At 43.2% G+C, this 13,931-nt stretch overlaps 1 protein-coding gene across 2 annotated transcripts in view; it reads left to right on the forward strand.

Moving 5' to 3' along the window:
• The window catches only part of acox1 (acyl-CoA oxidase 1, palmitoyl), a 28,329-nt gene extending 14,597 nt beyond the window's left edge, over positions 1-13,732 (forward strand). For both annotated transcript variants that reach the window (XM_064949261.1, XM_064949252.1), the window contains exons 4-14: positions 294-401; positions 1,944-2,063; positions 2,176-2,291; positions 3,658-3,827; positions 5,062-5,224; positions 8,356-8,546; positions 9,632-9,808; positions 10,074-10,179; positions 10,348-10,491; positions 11,655-11,861; positions 12,224-13,732. In XM_064949261.1, coding sequence (XP_064805333.1) covers positions 294-401; positions 1,944-2,063; positions 2,176-2,291; positions 3,658-3,827; positions 5,062-5,224; positions 8,356-8,546; positions 9,632-9,808; positions 10,074-10,179; positions 10,348-10,491; positions 11,655-11,861; positions 12,224-12,274 — 1,553 coding nt within the window. In that variant the 3' untranslated portion in view covers positions 12,275-13,732. The remainder of the gene's footprint in view (positions 1-293; positions 402-1,943; positions 2,064-2,175; positions 2,292-3,657; positions 3,828-5,061; positions 5,225-8,355; positions 8,547-9,631; positions 9,809-10,073; positions 10,180-10,347; positions 10,492-11,654; positions 11,862-12,223) is intronic.
• Positions 13,733-13,931: the final 199 nt, after the last annotated feature.

The raw sequence follows: 13,931 nt of genomic DNA on the forward strand, positions 1-13,931 counted from the left end.
CAAACACCTACAAAGGTTTTCCCACTATAGAATAACTTTATTTTTTCGGGTGAGGGAACTGGTGAACAAAAAAAAATGTAGAAGACAAAGTCAACCCACTAGACACAACAAATAATATATTTACTGCTGTGAGAAAGGTTAAAGTTGCTTTATTATTTGAGATTGATGTCTCGTCAGGTTTGCACTGCATAATATTTGAAAACATGAATGTGCTCCTGCCGTAACTTAGTGATAACTCTCTCTTTCTTTGGTTTTGTGTGTTTGGGGCCTTGGTGTCTTTCTCGTTGCCTTAGGCACCCACCTCAGGGGGCTTGAAACCACGGCAACGTATGACCCGGCCACCCAGGAGTTTGTCATGAACAGCCCGACCATCACCTCCATCAAGTGGTGGCCTGGGGGACGTGAGTACACGCACACACTTTAGCTTCATGGCCGATACACGTACAGTGCTTTTGGAAAGTATTCAGACCCCTTGACCTTTTCCACATTTTGTTAAGTTACAGCCCTATTCTAAAATTGATTAAATCTACACACAATACCTCATAATAACATGACAGAGCAAAACATTTTTTTTTTAAATATCGCATTTACGTAAGAATTCAGACCCTTTACTCAGTACTTTGTTGAAGCTCCTTTGGCAGTGATTACAGCCTCGAGTCTTCTTGGGTATGATGCTACAAGCTTGGCACCTGTATTTGGGGAGTTTCTCCCATTCTTCTTTGCAGATCCTCACAAGCTCTGTCAGGTTGGATGGGGTGCATTGCTGCACAGCTACTTTCAGGTCTCTCCAGATCTGTTCAAGTCCGGGCTCTGGCTGGGGCACTCAAGGACATTCGGAGACTTATCCTGCATTGTCTTGGCTGTGTGCTTAGGGTTGTTGTCCTGTTGGAAGGTGAACCTTCACCCCAGTCTGAGGTCCTGAGCGCTCTGGAGCATGTTTTCATCAAGGATCTCTCAGTACTTGGCTCCGTTCATCTTTGCCTCGATCCTGACAAGTCTCCCAGTCCCTGCTGCTGAACAACATCCCCACAGCATGATGCTGCCACCGCCATGCTTCACAGTAGAGATGGTGCCAGGTTTCCTCCAGACGTAACGCTTGGAATTCAGGCCAAATAGTTCAATCTTGGTTTTATCAGATCAGAGAACCTTGGTTCTCCTTGGTTCTCTGATCTGATAAAAACAAATGTAGGGTCCTGGACCACAGATCTGACAAAACAATTATTTTTGTTTTGTTGTCACATGCACCAAATACAGCAGGTGTAGTAGACTTTACGGTGTTTCAGAGATGATTGTCCTTCTGTAAGGTTCTCCCATCTCCACCGACGAAATGTAGAGTTCTGTCAGAGTGACCATCGGTTTCTTGGTCACCTCCCTGACCAAGGCCCTTCTCCCCCGATTGCTCGGTTTGGCCGGGCGGCCAGCTCTAGGAAGAGTCTTGGCGGTTCCAAACTTCTTCCATTTAAGAATGATGGAGGCCAATGTGTTCTTGGGAACCTTCAATTTTTGTACCCTTCTCCAGATCTGTGCCTCGACCCAATCAAGTCTCATAACAAAGGGTCTGAATACTCATGTAACTAAGGCATTTTTTTTTATTGCAAAAATGTCTAAACCTGTTTTCGCTTGGTCATTATGGGGTATTGTGTGTAGATTGCTGAGGATTGTTTTTTTTTAAATACATTTTAGAATAAGGCTGTAATGTAACAACGTGTGGAAAGTAAAGGGGTCTGAATACTTCCCGAATGCACTGTACAATCAAACCAATCCCCAGTTAAGTCTGTAGACTTAGCTTCTGAAGAAAACACATTCCACAACATTGCTGAACAAGATCAAACAATTTACTTCTGATTCTCATTGCAGTGTGGACTAGAGACTTAAATGACTGCCAAATTATTTCAATTGAAATATTTTAAGTGAGAATCTCTCGCTCTCTCGCTCCCCCCCAGTGGGTAAGACGTCTAACCACGCCATAGTTCTGGCCCAGCTCCACACCCAGGGGAAGTGTCACGGCCTGCAGGCCTTCATCGTACCTCTCCGCAGTATGAACACACACATACCACTGCCAGGTACTGTACATACTGCTGTGCTTGTGTCAAAAAGAGTGTGTCTGGCTGTGTCTCTGTATGTAGCATTGGAGGTAGCCAACTGTCTAATGAACTCACTCTCATTCTCTCTCAGGTGTGGTGGTAGGGGACATAGGACCCAAGTTTGGCTTTGATGAGGTTGACAATGGTTACCTGAAATTGGAGAACGTACGAATTCCTCGCGACCACATGCTGATGAAATATGCAAAGGTGAGCGACTGGGAAGTTAAGCACATTTCAAGGAGACACTGTTCTTTGTTTCTGTTGGTTGATTCTAATGCTGTCACCAAACTTTAAATGTTAAGGTATATTGTATGCATATTCCTCAGAGCGTGTGTCCTTGCTACCTGGTTGTCCTAGAACTGTATACCACAGACCAGTGGCGGTCTGTGCCGTTTAAGATGAGGGAGGATTTAATTATTATAATATTTGTTTTAATGTATGAGCCTTACTTCTATTAAAGCATATTGGATGACTGTCATTCATATTCCATTCACCCAGCTCAATGTAACGTCGATAGGTTTAGGCTACTACATGATACCCAACTTTTCCCTATACCCATCCTATGAATGAAAGTTCACAACATAGGTGGAGCTACATTTTTGTAATCAAGGTGACAGACAGTGACACATTCAATACCACCTTGCACACTCTTGCCTGCATACGTTTGCTTCAGATTAAGAAACATTTTTCAACAGAATCGGCTGAATGAATACACCACTGATCACACAAAAACAGCTCACTTTCATAGCAGCCACATAAAAACAGCATGATTACTTTGCTTATTGTATTCCTTCTCGCATACTAGTCTACATAGCTACTAGAACTAACGATTTAGTGAACCCGCTACAGTCATGCAGTACAGTCAGTGGCAATAAATTAATAAAACCAAAAGCTTACCTTGACTTGGAAGAGTGCCAGTGTTGGATAGGATAGCCATAGCCAGCTAGCTAACATAGAATATGTTTCTGTTTGAGCCGGGTGTTTGTTTGAGTAGGCTAAACTAGCTAACTGCATTAGCTAGCTAAGTGGAAAAAAATACAATGACATATAACTAGCTCTCTATCTCTCCCACTCTCTCCGCCTTCATTTAAAAAAAAAAAAATTGTTCAAAGCTGTTCAATTATTGTCTTACTTTGAGTCAATTACTCACCACATTTTATGCAGTGCTAGCTAGCTGTAGCTTATGCTTTCAGTACTAGATTCATTATTTGATAGTTTGATTGGGTGGACACAACATGTCAGTTCATGCTGCAAGAGCTCTGAAGTTGAAATAATTACTGTGTGAGTCTATGGAAGGGGGTGAGAACCATGAGCCTCCTTGGCTTTGTATTGAAGTCAATGTTCCTAGAGAAGGACAGAAATGAGCTGTCCTCCGGTACACCATGGTGCTACCCTACAGAGTGCTGTTGCGGCTACATTCCAAAAAAGTGTGTTTTAATCAATTATTTGGTGACATGAAGATATTTATTATAATTTCATTCTTTAAAAAATATATTCACTGAGGAGGATGGTCCTCCCCTTCCTGCTATGAGGAGCTGCCGCTGCCACAGACAGTATGTATTCTCCCCACCAGGTGGAGGCAGATGGTACGTACGTGAAGCCTCCCAGTGCCAAGCTGACCTACGGCACCATGGTGTTCATCAGGTCCATGATCGTAGGGGAAGCGGGCCACGCCCTCGCCAAGTCCTGCACCATCGCCATCCGCTACAGTTCCGTACGGCACCAGTCTGAGATACGCCCAGGGTCAGTTGTAGCTCTGGACACCAGGGTCATGTTCATTAGGTCAAACTGTAGCAAAAAGTTTTGAGACGGAAATCAAAATTCTTATTGTACAGATACTACTTTCCTGTGTTATGTTTTGGTGTGTTTTCATCTGTTTGGTGCCAGCTGAAAACTGTTGTCCTGATTAAATAAGCAATAAAACTGTCCTTCTTTAGACTAGTTGAGTATCTGGACCATCAGCATTTGTGGGTTCGATTACAGGCTCAAAATGGCCAGAAACAAAGAACTTTCTTCTGAAACTCGTCAGTCTATTCTTGTTCTGAGAAAGGAAGGCTATTCCATGAGAAATTGCCAAGAAACTGAAGATCTCACACAACGCTGTGTACCACTCCCTTCACAGAACAGAGTAAACTGGCTCTATCCAGAATAGAGTGGGAGGCCCCGGTGCACAACTGAGCAAGAGGACAAGTACATTAGTGTCTAGTTTGAGAAACAGATGCTTCACAAGTCCTCAACTGGCAGCTTCATTAAATAGTACCCGCAAAACACCAGTCTCAAGAGGCGACTCTGGTCTGTGTTGTTTTGCCCATCTTAATCTTTTCTTTTTATTGGCCAGTCTGAGATATGGCTTTTTTTTTAAACTCTGCCTAGAAGGCCAGCATGCATCCAAGAGTCGCCTGTATACTGTTGACGTTGAGACTAGTGTTTTGCGGGTACTATTTAATGAAGCTGTCAGTTAAGGACTTGTGAGGTGTCTGTTTCTCAAACTAGACACTAATGTACTTGTCCTCTTGCTCAGTTGTGCACCGGAGCCTCCCACTCGTTCTATTCTGGATAGAGCCAGTTTGCGCTGTTCTGTGAAGGGAGTAGTATACAGTGTTGTACAAGATCTTCAGTTCCTTGGCAAAAAGCCAAGGGGGGTGGAAACATTCGCAAGGCACTGTAAATAGTCAAAGGAATACAAAAATACTCACACATACTTGTGCACATCCATGCACAAGTAACACTCTCAGACACAAACAAGAATAGAAAGCAAAGTACTACAACCCTTACCATTTTAACAAAATCTATACTCTTATTCTAATTGTGTGAGAGCTGATGTCGGTAGATGTTACATAGAGTTTGGGTAGATATTTAGGAATCCTTACTCATATAAATAGCTGTATCTCAATGTTCTTCAAAGACTAACATATAAAAGATAGCGAACCATTAACCTTACATCTAAGTCTATATTCTTATTTTGTGGTTTCTCCAGAGAGGCGGAGCCCCAGATTATGGACTACCAGACACAACAGTACAAGCTGTTCCCCCTGCTGGCTACAGCCTATGCCTACAAGTTTGTTGGTCAGTACATGAACCAGGTCTACCACCGCATCACTGGAGACATCAGCCAGGGAGACTTCAGTGAACTACCAGAGGTACTTACAGTAAATACTAGCCTGAAATCCAGAATCTGTTTTGCTAACATTTCACGCCTTGAACTCCGTGTCATGATGCTACACGAGGAGTGGAATGATAGCTAAACAGACTGGTACCCAGGCCAAGTAAATACCTCTCCTTGATATAGTACGTGATGAAAGAATGGCTGGCTATGGCCCAGAGTTTTTATGATTTTCTTCCAAACCACGTGACCTGACCAGGGAAAATGGGAAAACACTCCACTCACTGAATAGTCTTAATGTTTCATCCATTTTAAGCAGCTGAAGTCTAATGGAGGTGTTTTGACAACAGTCTCCATCGGTGTTAATTCTTTAGTCTAAGACGTTGGAGGAGGGGGATGCTAAGCTGACATATGGAATTGTTTTAAGATGGTCATACTATGGATCATTTAGCTATTGGATTTTAAACAATTACTTAATTAAAATATTTAATTTGGCCTTTGCTACTAAAGCACATAGAAACACATTGAATAACACATTCATAATGTGAAGAAGGACCGTCAAAAATGTATCATGAGAAACAAGTTATTTTTTTATATATTTAACCCCTTTTTTGGGTTGGCACAAAACGTCCTTCAAACTAAATAATTTTTGCAAACGAGTTTGCATCCCAAACGGTTCGGACGCTACCACACATCGACGTTACAGACGAGTCTTCTGACACTTGTGGGGGTTGTAGAGCAAAACGGAGAATGTGTTTGTGAGAGTCGCCATTTTCCATAGAGTGGTTCGGACGCTAGAGACTTTTTCGTGAGAAAACCAGTTTTCAGGATGTTTCATGGTCTGACAAACACCACTCTGGAAGTGAGACACTGGAGGATGCGGTGGAATGAGACACATCCAATTCAAATAACATATCTCTAGCTTAAACTGACAGATTTTATGCTTTTTTGTTGTTGTTGTTGTTATGTAACTTAGACTGGCGCGTCAATCAACCCTCTAGGGAGTTAAATGAAAGATCCTCATTCATATTAACAAATGACATCATTGTACTGCTTTTTCTGTGCCAATATAACTGTACCCTGGGCCCATCCTCTACCATCCTGTGTCAATATAACTGTACCCTGGGCCCATCCTCTACCATCCTGTGTCAATATAACTGTACCCTGGGCCCATCCTCTACCATCCTGTGTCAATAGAACTGTACCCTGGGCCCATCCTCTACCATCCTGTGTCAATAGAACTGTACCCTGGGCCCATCCTCTACCATCCTGTGTCAATATAACTGTACCCTGGGCCCATCCTCTACCATCCTGTGTCAATATAACTGTACCCTGGGCCCATCCTCTACCATCCTGTGTCAATATAACTGGACCCTGGGCCCATCCTCTACCATCCTGTGTCAATATAACTGTACCCTGGGCCCATCCTCTACCATCCTGTGTCAATAGAACTGTACCCTGGGCCCATCCTCTACCATCCTGTGTCAATAGAACTGTACCCTGGGCCCATCCTCTACCATCCTGTGTCAATATAACTGTACCCTGGGCCCATCCTCTACCATCCTGTGTCAATATAACTGGACCCTGGGCCCATCCTCTACCATCCTGTGTCAATAGAACTGTACCCTGGGCCCATCCTCTACCATCCTGTGTCAATAGAACTGTACCCTGGGCCCATCCTCTACCATCCTGTGTCAATATAACTGTACCCTGGGCCCATCCTCTACCATCCTGTGCCAATATAACTGTGCCCATCCTCTACCATCCTGTGCCAATATAACTGTGCCCATCCTCTACCATCCTGTGTCAATATAACTGTACCCTGTGCCCATCCTTTACCATCCTGTGTCAATAGAACTGTACCCTGGGCCCATCCTCTACCATCCTGTGTCAATAGAACTGGGCCCATCCTCTACCATCCTGTGTCAATAGAACTGGGCCCATCCTCTACCATCCTGTGTCAATAGAACTGGGCCCATCCTCTACCATCCTGTGTCAATAGAACTGGGCCCATCCTCTACCATCCTGTGTCAATAGAACTGGGCCCATCCTCTACCATCCTGTGTCAATAGAACTGGGCCCATCCTCTACCATCCTGTGTCAATAGAACTGGGCCCATCCTCTACCATCCTGTGTCAATAGAACTGGGCCCATCCTCTACCATCCTGTGTCAATAGAACTGGGCCCATCCTCTACCATCCTGTGTCAATAGAACTGGGCCCATCCTCTACCATCCGGTGTCAATAGAACTGGGCCCATCCTCTACCATCCGGTGTCAATAGAACTGGGCCCTGTGCCCATCCTCTACCATCCTGTGTCAATAGAACTGTGCCCTGTGCCCATCCTCTACCATCCTGTGCCAATAGAACTGGGCCCATCCTCTACCATCCTGTGTCAATAGAACTGTACCCTGGGCCCATCCTCTACCATCCTGTGTCAATAGAACTGGGCCCATCCTCTACCATCCTGTGTCAATAGAACTGGGCCCATCCTCTACCATCCTGTGTCAATAGAACTGGGCCCATCCTCTACCATCCTGTGTCAATAGAACTGGGCCCATCCTCTACCATCCTGTGTCAATAGAACTGGGCCCATCCTCTACCATCCTGTGTCAATAGAACTGGGCCCATCCTCTACCATCCTGTGTCAATAGAACTGGGCCCATCCTCTACCATCCTGTGTCAATAGAACTGGGCCCATCCTCTACCATCCTGTGTCAATAGAACTGGGCCCATCCTCTACCATCCTGTGTCAATAGAACTGGGCCCATCCTCTACCATCCTGTGTCAATAGAACTGGGCCCATCCTCTACCATCCGGTGTCAATAGAACTGGGCCCATCCTCTACCATCCGGTGTCAATAGAACTGGGCCCTGTGCCCATCCTCTACCATCCTGTGTCAATAGAACTGTGCCCTGTGCCCATCCTCTACCATCCTGTGTCAATAGAACTGGGCCCATCCTCTACCATCCTGTGCCAATAGAACTGTGCCCATCCTCTACCATCCTGTGTCAATAGAACTGTGCCCATCCTCTACCATCCTGTGTCAATAGAACTGGGCCCATCCTCTACCATCCTGTGTCAATAGAACTGTACCCTGTGCCCATCCTCTACCATCATGTGTCAATATAATTGTATAACACTGTGCCATCGTCTGACCTGTGCCCAGCTCCATGCCCTGTCCGCGGGCCTGAAGGCCTTCACCACGTGGACGGCCAGCGCGGGCATCGAGGTGTGTCGCATGGCGTGTGGCGGGCACGGCTACTCCCGCTGCAGCGCCCTCCCAGACATCTATGTTAACTTCGTGCCCACGTGCACCTACGAGGGAGAGAACACCGTCATGATGCTGCAGACCGCTAGGTAGGTACACACACACACACCCTGAAAGGACACATTCTTTCCTTGCTGAATCCAAAACCTCAGTCACATTCTACAGCTCACACAAACGCACATTACGATGTATTCCAAAACTGTGCAAGTCAGGGATCATAAGCCTAGTATTAAAAGCTATGTGTGATATTGCGCCCTGCACATCATCTGTAGTAATTATCAACAAAGCATCGATCTAACTGTCAATGTTTTTGGGAGTGTGTTCAGTGTAAGCACTGCTAAGTGTAAAAGGCAAAGGGTGAGGAAAGTAGTTGCGTGGGGAGTGAGAGAGAATAGGACCAAATGAATGGGTGTGTATGAGTTTTTGTGTACTTAGTTAGAGCTTGGTGGTAAATGGCATTTTACTATATACCAGTATTAATGCATGGACCGGTTTGGACTTTTACCTTACATAATGGTATTTCAATGCTTGCTTTGTTCAGTGCAATAACTGAGTGATGCAACTTGAAAAAATGATTGCAATCGTCCGTTCTTACCGGCAGTAACAGTTGAGATCTGATCATTTGCTAGCAAGAGCTTCAGGTGTGCCCACATCATTTTGTGTGGTGAATAGGCTAGTGTCTGTGAGGCAGTGGGTGTGCCAAAAGCACCTTAGAAATCAGCACAATGCCCTTTGTGGCGAAAGTAAAAACTGCCAGGAATCCATAGAAAATACATGGTCAGAGGAGAATTATTATTTTCATAGAGGCAAACAAAGACAAAACAAATATTTTACAGTGTGGAAATGATAGCAAATGAGTGAAGGAAATTGATGAAAAGGCTGAAATTATTTTGGGTTTAAGTTTGTTTTATACAATCAATCAAAAGAGAGAGAGACCCATTTAAAACCACTTAGAATGTATTTGTTGCCACCCTAGAATCATGCATGACTCATTAAGCATATGTAACTTTTTTATTAAACCAAAACATAAAATGCCATCAATTACTGTCAAAAATTAGAAACGTATAGTGATATAATATTTTGGCCATATCGCCCATTTCTACTTTGTGTTTGTTCTTGTCTGTGTGTGACCTTCCACTGTCTTGCTCACGTGTTTGCATCCCTCACTCCCCAGGTTCTTGATAAAGAGCTACCGGCAGGCGTCGGCAGGCCACCAGCTGAGTGGCATCGTGTCCTACCTGAACGAGTCGGAGCGTAGGCTGCAGCCCCAGTCTGTGTCCTCCCGACCCACTGTAGTCAACGTCAATGACCTGGCTAGCCTTGTGGAGGCTTACAAACTACGAGCTGCCAAGTAAGTAGGCCTACAAGCTAACCAAAATGTCATAGTAATAGATCCCATTTAGATATCTGATCTTCGTTAAGTCCCAAAGGGCTGTACATTGTATGGCATAGACTTTTAATCAGAGCAATGTGTTAGTTGGTGCCAGGCAATGCAATGGGTTGAGCTAAAATGGTCCACCAGTCCAGCACACAACGAATTGTACTTGTACTCTGGACAGCCATGCGTCAGTTTCTGTTGAAAGGTTTCCTATGTCAATGCCTCTGTGTGTCTTTAGGCTGGTTGAGATGGCAGCGAAGAGTATTCAGCAGGAGCTACAGAAGCGAGTCAGTCAGGAGGATGCCTGGAACAACAGCGCTATAGACCTGGTCAGAGCCTCTGATGTAAGTTACCTTGCCAACCTGGGATATGGAATGTGTTGTTTTTTTGGGAGGGAGCCCTCCTATCTCTTCCCCTCTGCTTCCCTCTTTCAATTTCCTTTTCCTCCTCTCTCTCTCTGGTCCTCATTTAACTCTCCTCCATCTCTTCTCCTCCTCCCTTTCCATGTCCAGGCCCACTGTCACTATGTGGTGGTGAAGCTGTTTGCAGCTAAGCTGGGGGAGATAGGAGACACTGGGGTTCACTCTGTCCTCAGCACCCTGGCCCTGCTCTATGCCCTCCAGGGCATCCAACAGCACAGCGGAGACTTCCTCCAGGTAATCACCACCATGGCAACTGTCAATCTGACTCCCAGGGGGAAAATACAGGGACTAAATACATGGAAGAATAATGTGTGAATTTCAATGCATTCATAAGTGGGTCCCGTACCAAAGTCTATATTAATTTTTATAATGTCATGTATGATTTTTTAAGCAAGACATTGTATTACACTCGTACTTGTATCACTTATTAAAGGAAGATTGTCTTATTTTTGTATATTTAAAAAATAAAATTGTATTAACCCCTTCATCACCACCCCTCTTGGGAGTACAAATATATATATATTTTTTAATAGCTTATGCTTACAAATTTTACATACATGGTACTTTTATATAAAGCAGTCACATAACTGTAATACATTACCAAACATCAACTCTTTAATCCCAAACCCGTTTGGTTTCTATGTGCCATATATTTTAATTGTGCTGTGTGACATTTTATATAATTGAACCTTTCTAATCGTATAGTATCCACAGATTGTGAGTTAAAGATGAAAACCTTTCCTTCGAGTATTATTTGACTGACTATGGCTTTCTAAATCAACCAACACTGATATTTGTAAGGTTAATTTTAAGTGCATGTCTTGATTATTATAATTTTTTTTAACCATTCCTGAACCTGTGACCAGGAACAAGCTACATAGGGGCAATACCAGAATAAGTGATCTATTGATTTGGTCTCTTCGCACAACATGTAGCATTCTGTTGGTGGCAAGAATTCTATATAATCATTTAAATTGAAAAATTCTGTTGAATCAAGTGTTTCATGTACAGGTTCATAAGCCATGTGCCATGTAATCGGTACATCGAAAATCTCTTCCCATTTATTTGGCAACCTGTATGGCACAGCTGTCAACATTTTTGTCCTCAAATGAAACTAGTATATTTTTCAATTTATGCCTGTTCCTTTCAGCCAATTTGTATCTTTAATATATGGCAGACAAACAAGTTCCCTACCTTTTCCACTTGCCTTTTCCATTTTTGTGGTAATGCTGCAATCAGTTTTCTTACTCGTAACTTTCCGATTTGTTTGATTTGATCCTACATATAAAGGCTCCAACTCGTTCGTCGTGACATTTGGATATTTTAACCTATTGCTTGTTTATTGAGAACACATTCTCTTTAACAATAATGACCCGACTGTTCCTTCCTCACTCCAGACTGGTCTCCTGAGTGTGCCCCAGCTCTCCCAGGTGTCCCAGCGTCTGAAGGACCTTCTGGCCCAGCTGAGGCCCAATGCCGTGGCCCTGGTGGACGCCTTCGACTACCGCGACGAAATGCTCAACTCCGTCCTGGGACGCTACGACGGCAACGTCTATGAGCACATGTTCGAGTGGGCCCGCCGCTCGCCTCTCAACAAGACAGAGGTCAGAGTTCATGGAGAGGGCCTTTAAAAAAAGAGTCAGAGATTAAGAAAATGAATTTACTGTTGATTTTACATTTTTTATTTTTTTTGACCTTAGTTCGTTATTAAGAACATGAATAGACCATTTGAGAACCATTTTACAAGGATTTGTTTCAGATTATGATCAAGAGTCAAATTATGTCTGTGTTCATTGCGTTGTTTGCCTACATAAAGATGGCAATCTAATGAATGATTTGCTGTAGTAATAAGTCTCCTGCAGAGTAACCTTGTCCCAAGGCTATTGCTACCGACAGAGAGAGGGAGCCGGTGGGTGGAAGAGACTATCTGCAGAGTACTCAAATTGACCCTCCTTCCCTCCTCTAGGTCCACGAGTCCTACCACAAGTACCTGAAACCCCTGCAGGCCAAGCTGTAAGAAAGCCTCTGAGCCTTCTCACCTGACCCCTCCACTACAGAGGACGGGAAGCACACTAACAACACTAATCCAGCAGTGGGACCCCAACATGGCCACCGCTGCCCGTCCACCAATTGGAAGGGGCTCATTCCACCCGCCCCTTCTGTGTTTAACCAAGCACAGGTGGTGGAAAATTTTTAAAGGGGAACCATTGGAGACCAGCCGCCTTACCCCACCTCTACTGATGTGCTGCTAATGAATCAATCATTCTACTGGACTTAATCAACTAGTACTTAGTTTATGACTTTAAATATACCCCATGCCTTGTTAATGGGTGTAATCGAAGGTCCGAGAACCATAAAATGGAGAGGAACATAAACTGTATTTAGCATACGAGGTGGCCTAAAGATGAAGGGGTTTTGATGACTGATCCTTGTGATCTAATCAAGCTCTTTGGATCATGTACATTGCAAATCACTCGATTTGTTGAGATATGTTGAATCCATTTTTTTTTAAATCTGTATAATTTCTCATCACAGTATTTGATGCTAATGTACTGAGGATGGTTGTCTTTAGTAGTGGGTGACGGGTCAGTTGTGGTTTGCCATGAACTAAAGGTGTGCGTGTCTCAGTCTAGGTGTGAGAGAGTTTGTGGTTGTGGGGTAACGAATATGATTAGTGAATAACGAGTTGATGAGTAAGCTATTCTAGTGATTTGAGAAAGGGGGCCTTTCAATTCTTGCACTTAATACAAACCACTAGTATATATGCATGAGGATCTTTTCTACCATGTGGGGCTTAATTACCAAGAAATGACATGAAAATCAAACTAGCTTGAAGAACAAGGTCGTATTCATTAGGACACACTGTGGTAAAACATCTTGCAATGGAGAGAGAGGTTCTTATTGGACAAGTCCGTGTAGTGTGTCGTTCCCCCCCCCCCCATATGTTTCAATCAGTTTTATTTTGCGTGGTGCCTATTGAATAGAACCCTGATGTGGCATTCGGAACAAGTACATTCTTCAACACAATGAAATAAGTATTTTTATACTCTGGTTACTAGCTGTTGATTGTACTGCTGTTGACTTTTACAGTATGTTGCAGATTGATACATGATTGATACTTTTTCGAATGGAACGAAGCAGTAACTACTGTTTGTGGGAGGATTATGTGCCAGTGGAATTTGGCTTACTTTAATTAAGATAACATGGTAGTATTATCACACATGGTCCATGCATATATTTTTGATTGAAAAATATGCTTTATCAATTTATTTTGTGATTTCCGTTGCAATATAAGGATGTATGATAATTATTTCAATGTACCTACTGAATTTTTGTTAAACAAATATTTGTGATAGTATAAGAAATCTATTCAGTCTGAATATGTTTTAAACTTGATTATGTTTACTGAATTGAAAGTGAATAATTTGTCATGCTTAATGATCTTAGTAATAAACTGGAAAAAACTATCAAATGATGTTCATGGTTTCCTTCAACTTTGTTTCATAGACTGCCAGAAGCAACCACTAGATGGTGTTATGAAATCAGATAGGAAAAAAGTCTAAGTCAGAGCCATGTTTATTCATAAAATTTTAACATTTTATTTCAGTGGCATGGATTGAGGAGAACCAATTCTACAAATGGATAGAGGATAAAGGATTGAGTGTAATCATTAA

Source organism: Oncorhynchus masou, chromosome 4, assembly GCF_036934945.1.
Source record: "Oncorhynchus masou masou isolate Uvic2021 chromosome 4, UVic_Omas_1.1, whole genome shotgun sequence".
NCBI classification, from domain to species: domain Eukaryota; kingdom Metazoa; phylum Chordata; class Actinopteri; order Salmoniformes; family Salmonidae; genus Oncorhynchus; species Oncorhynchus masou.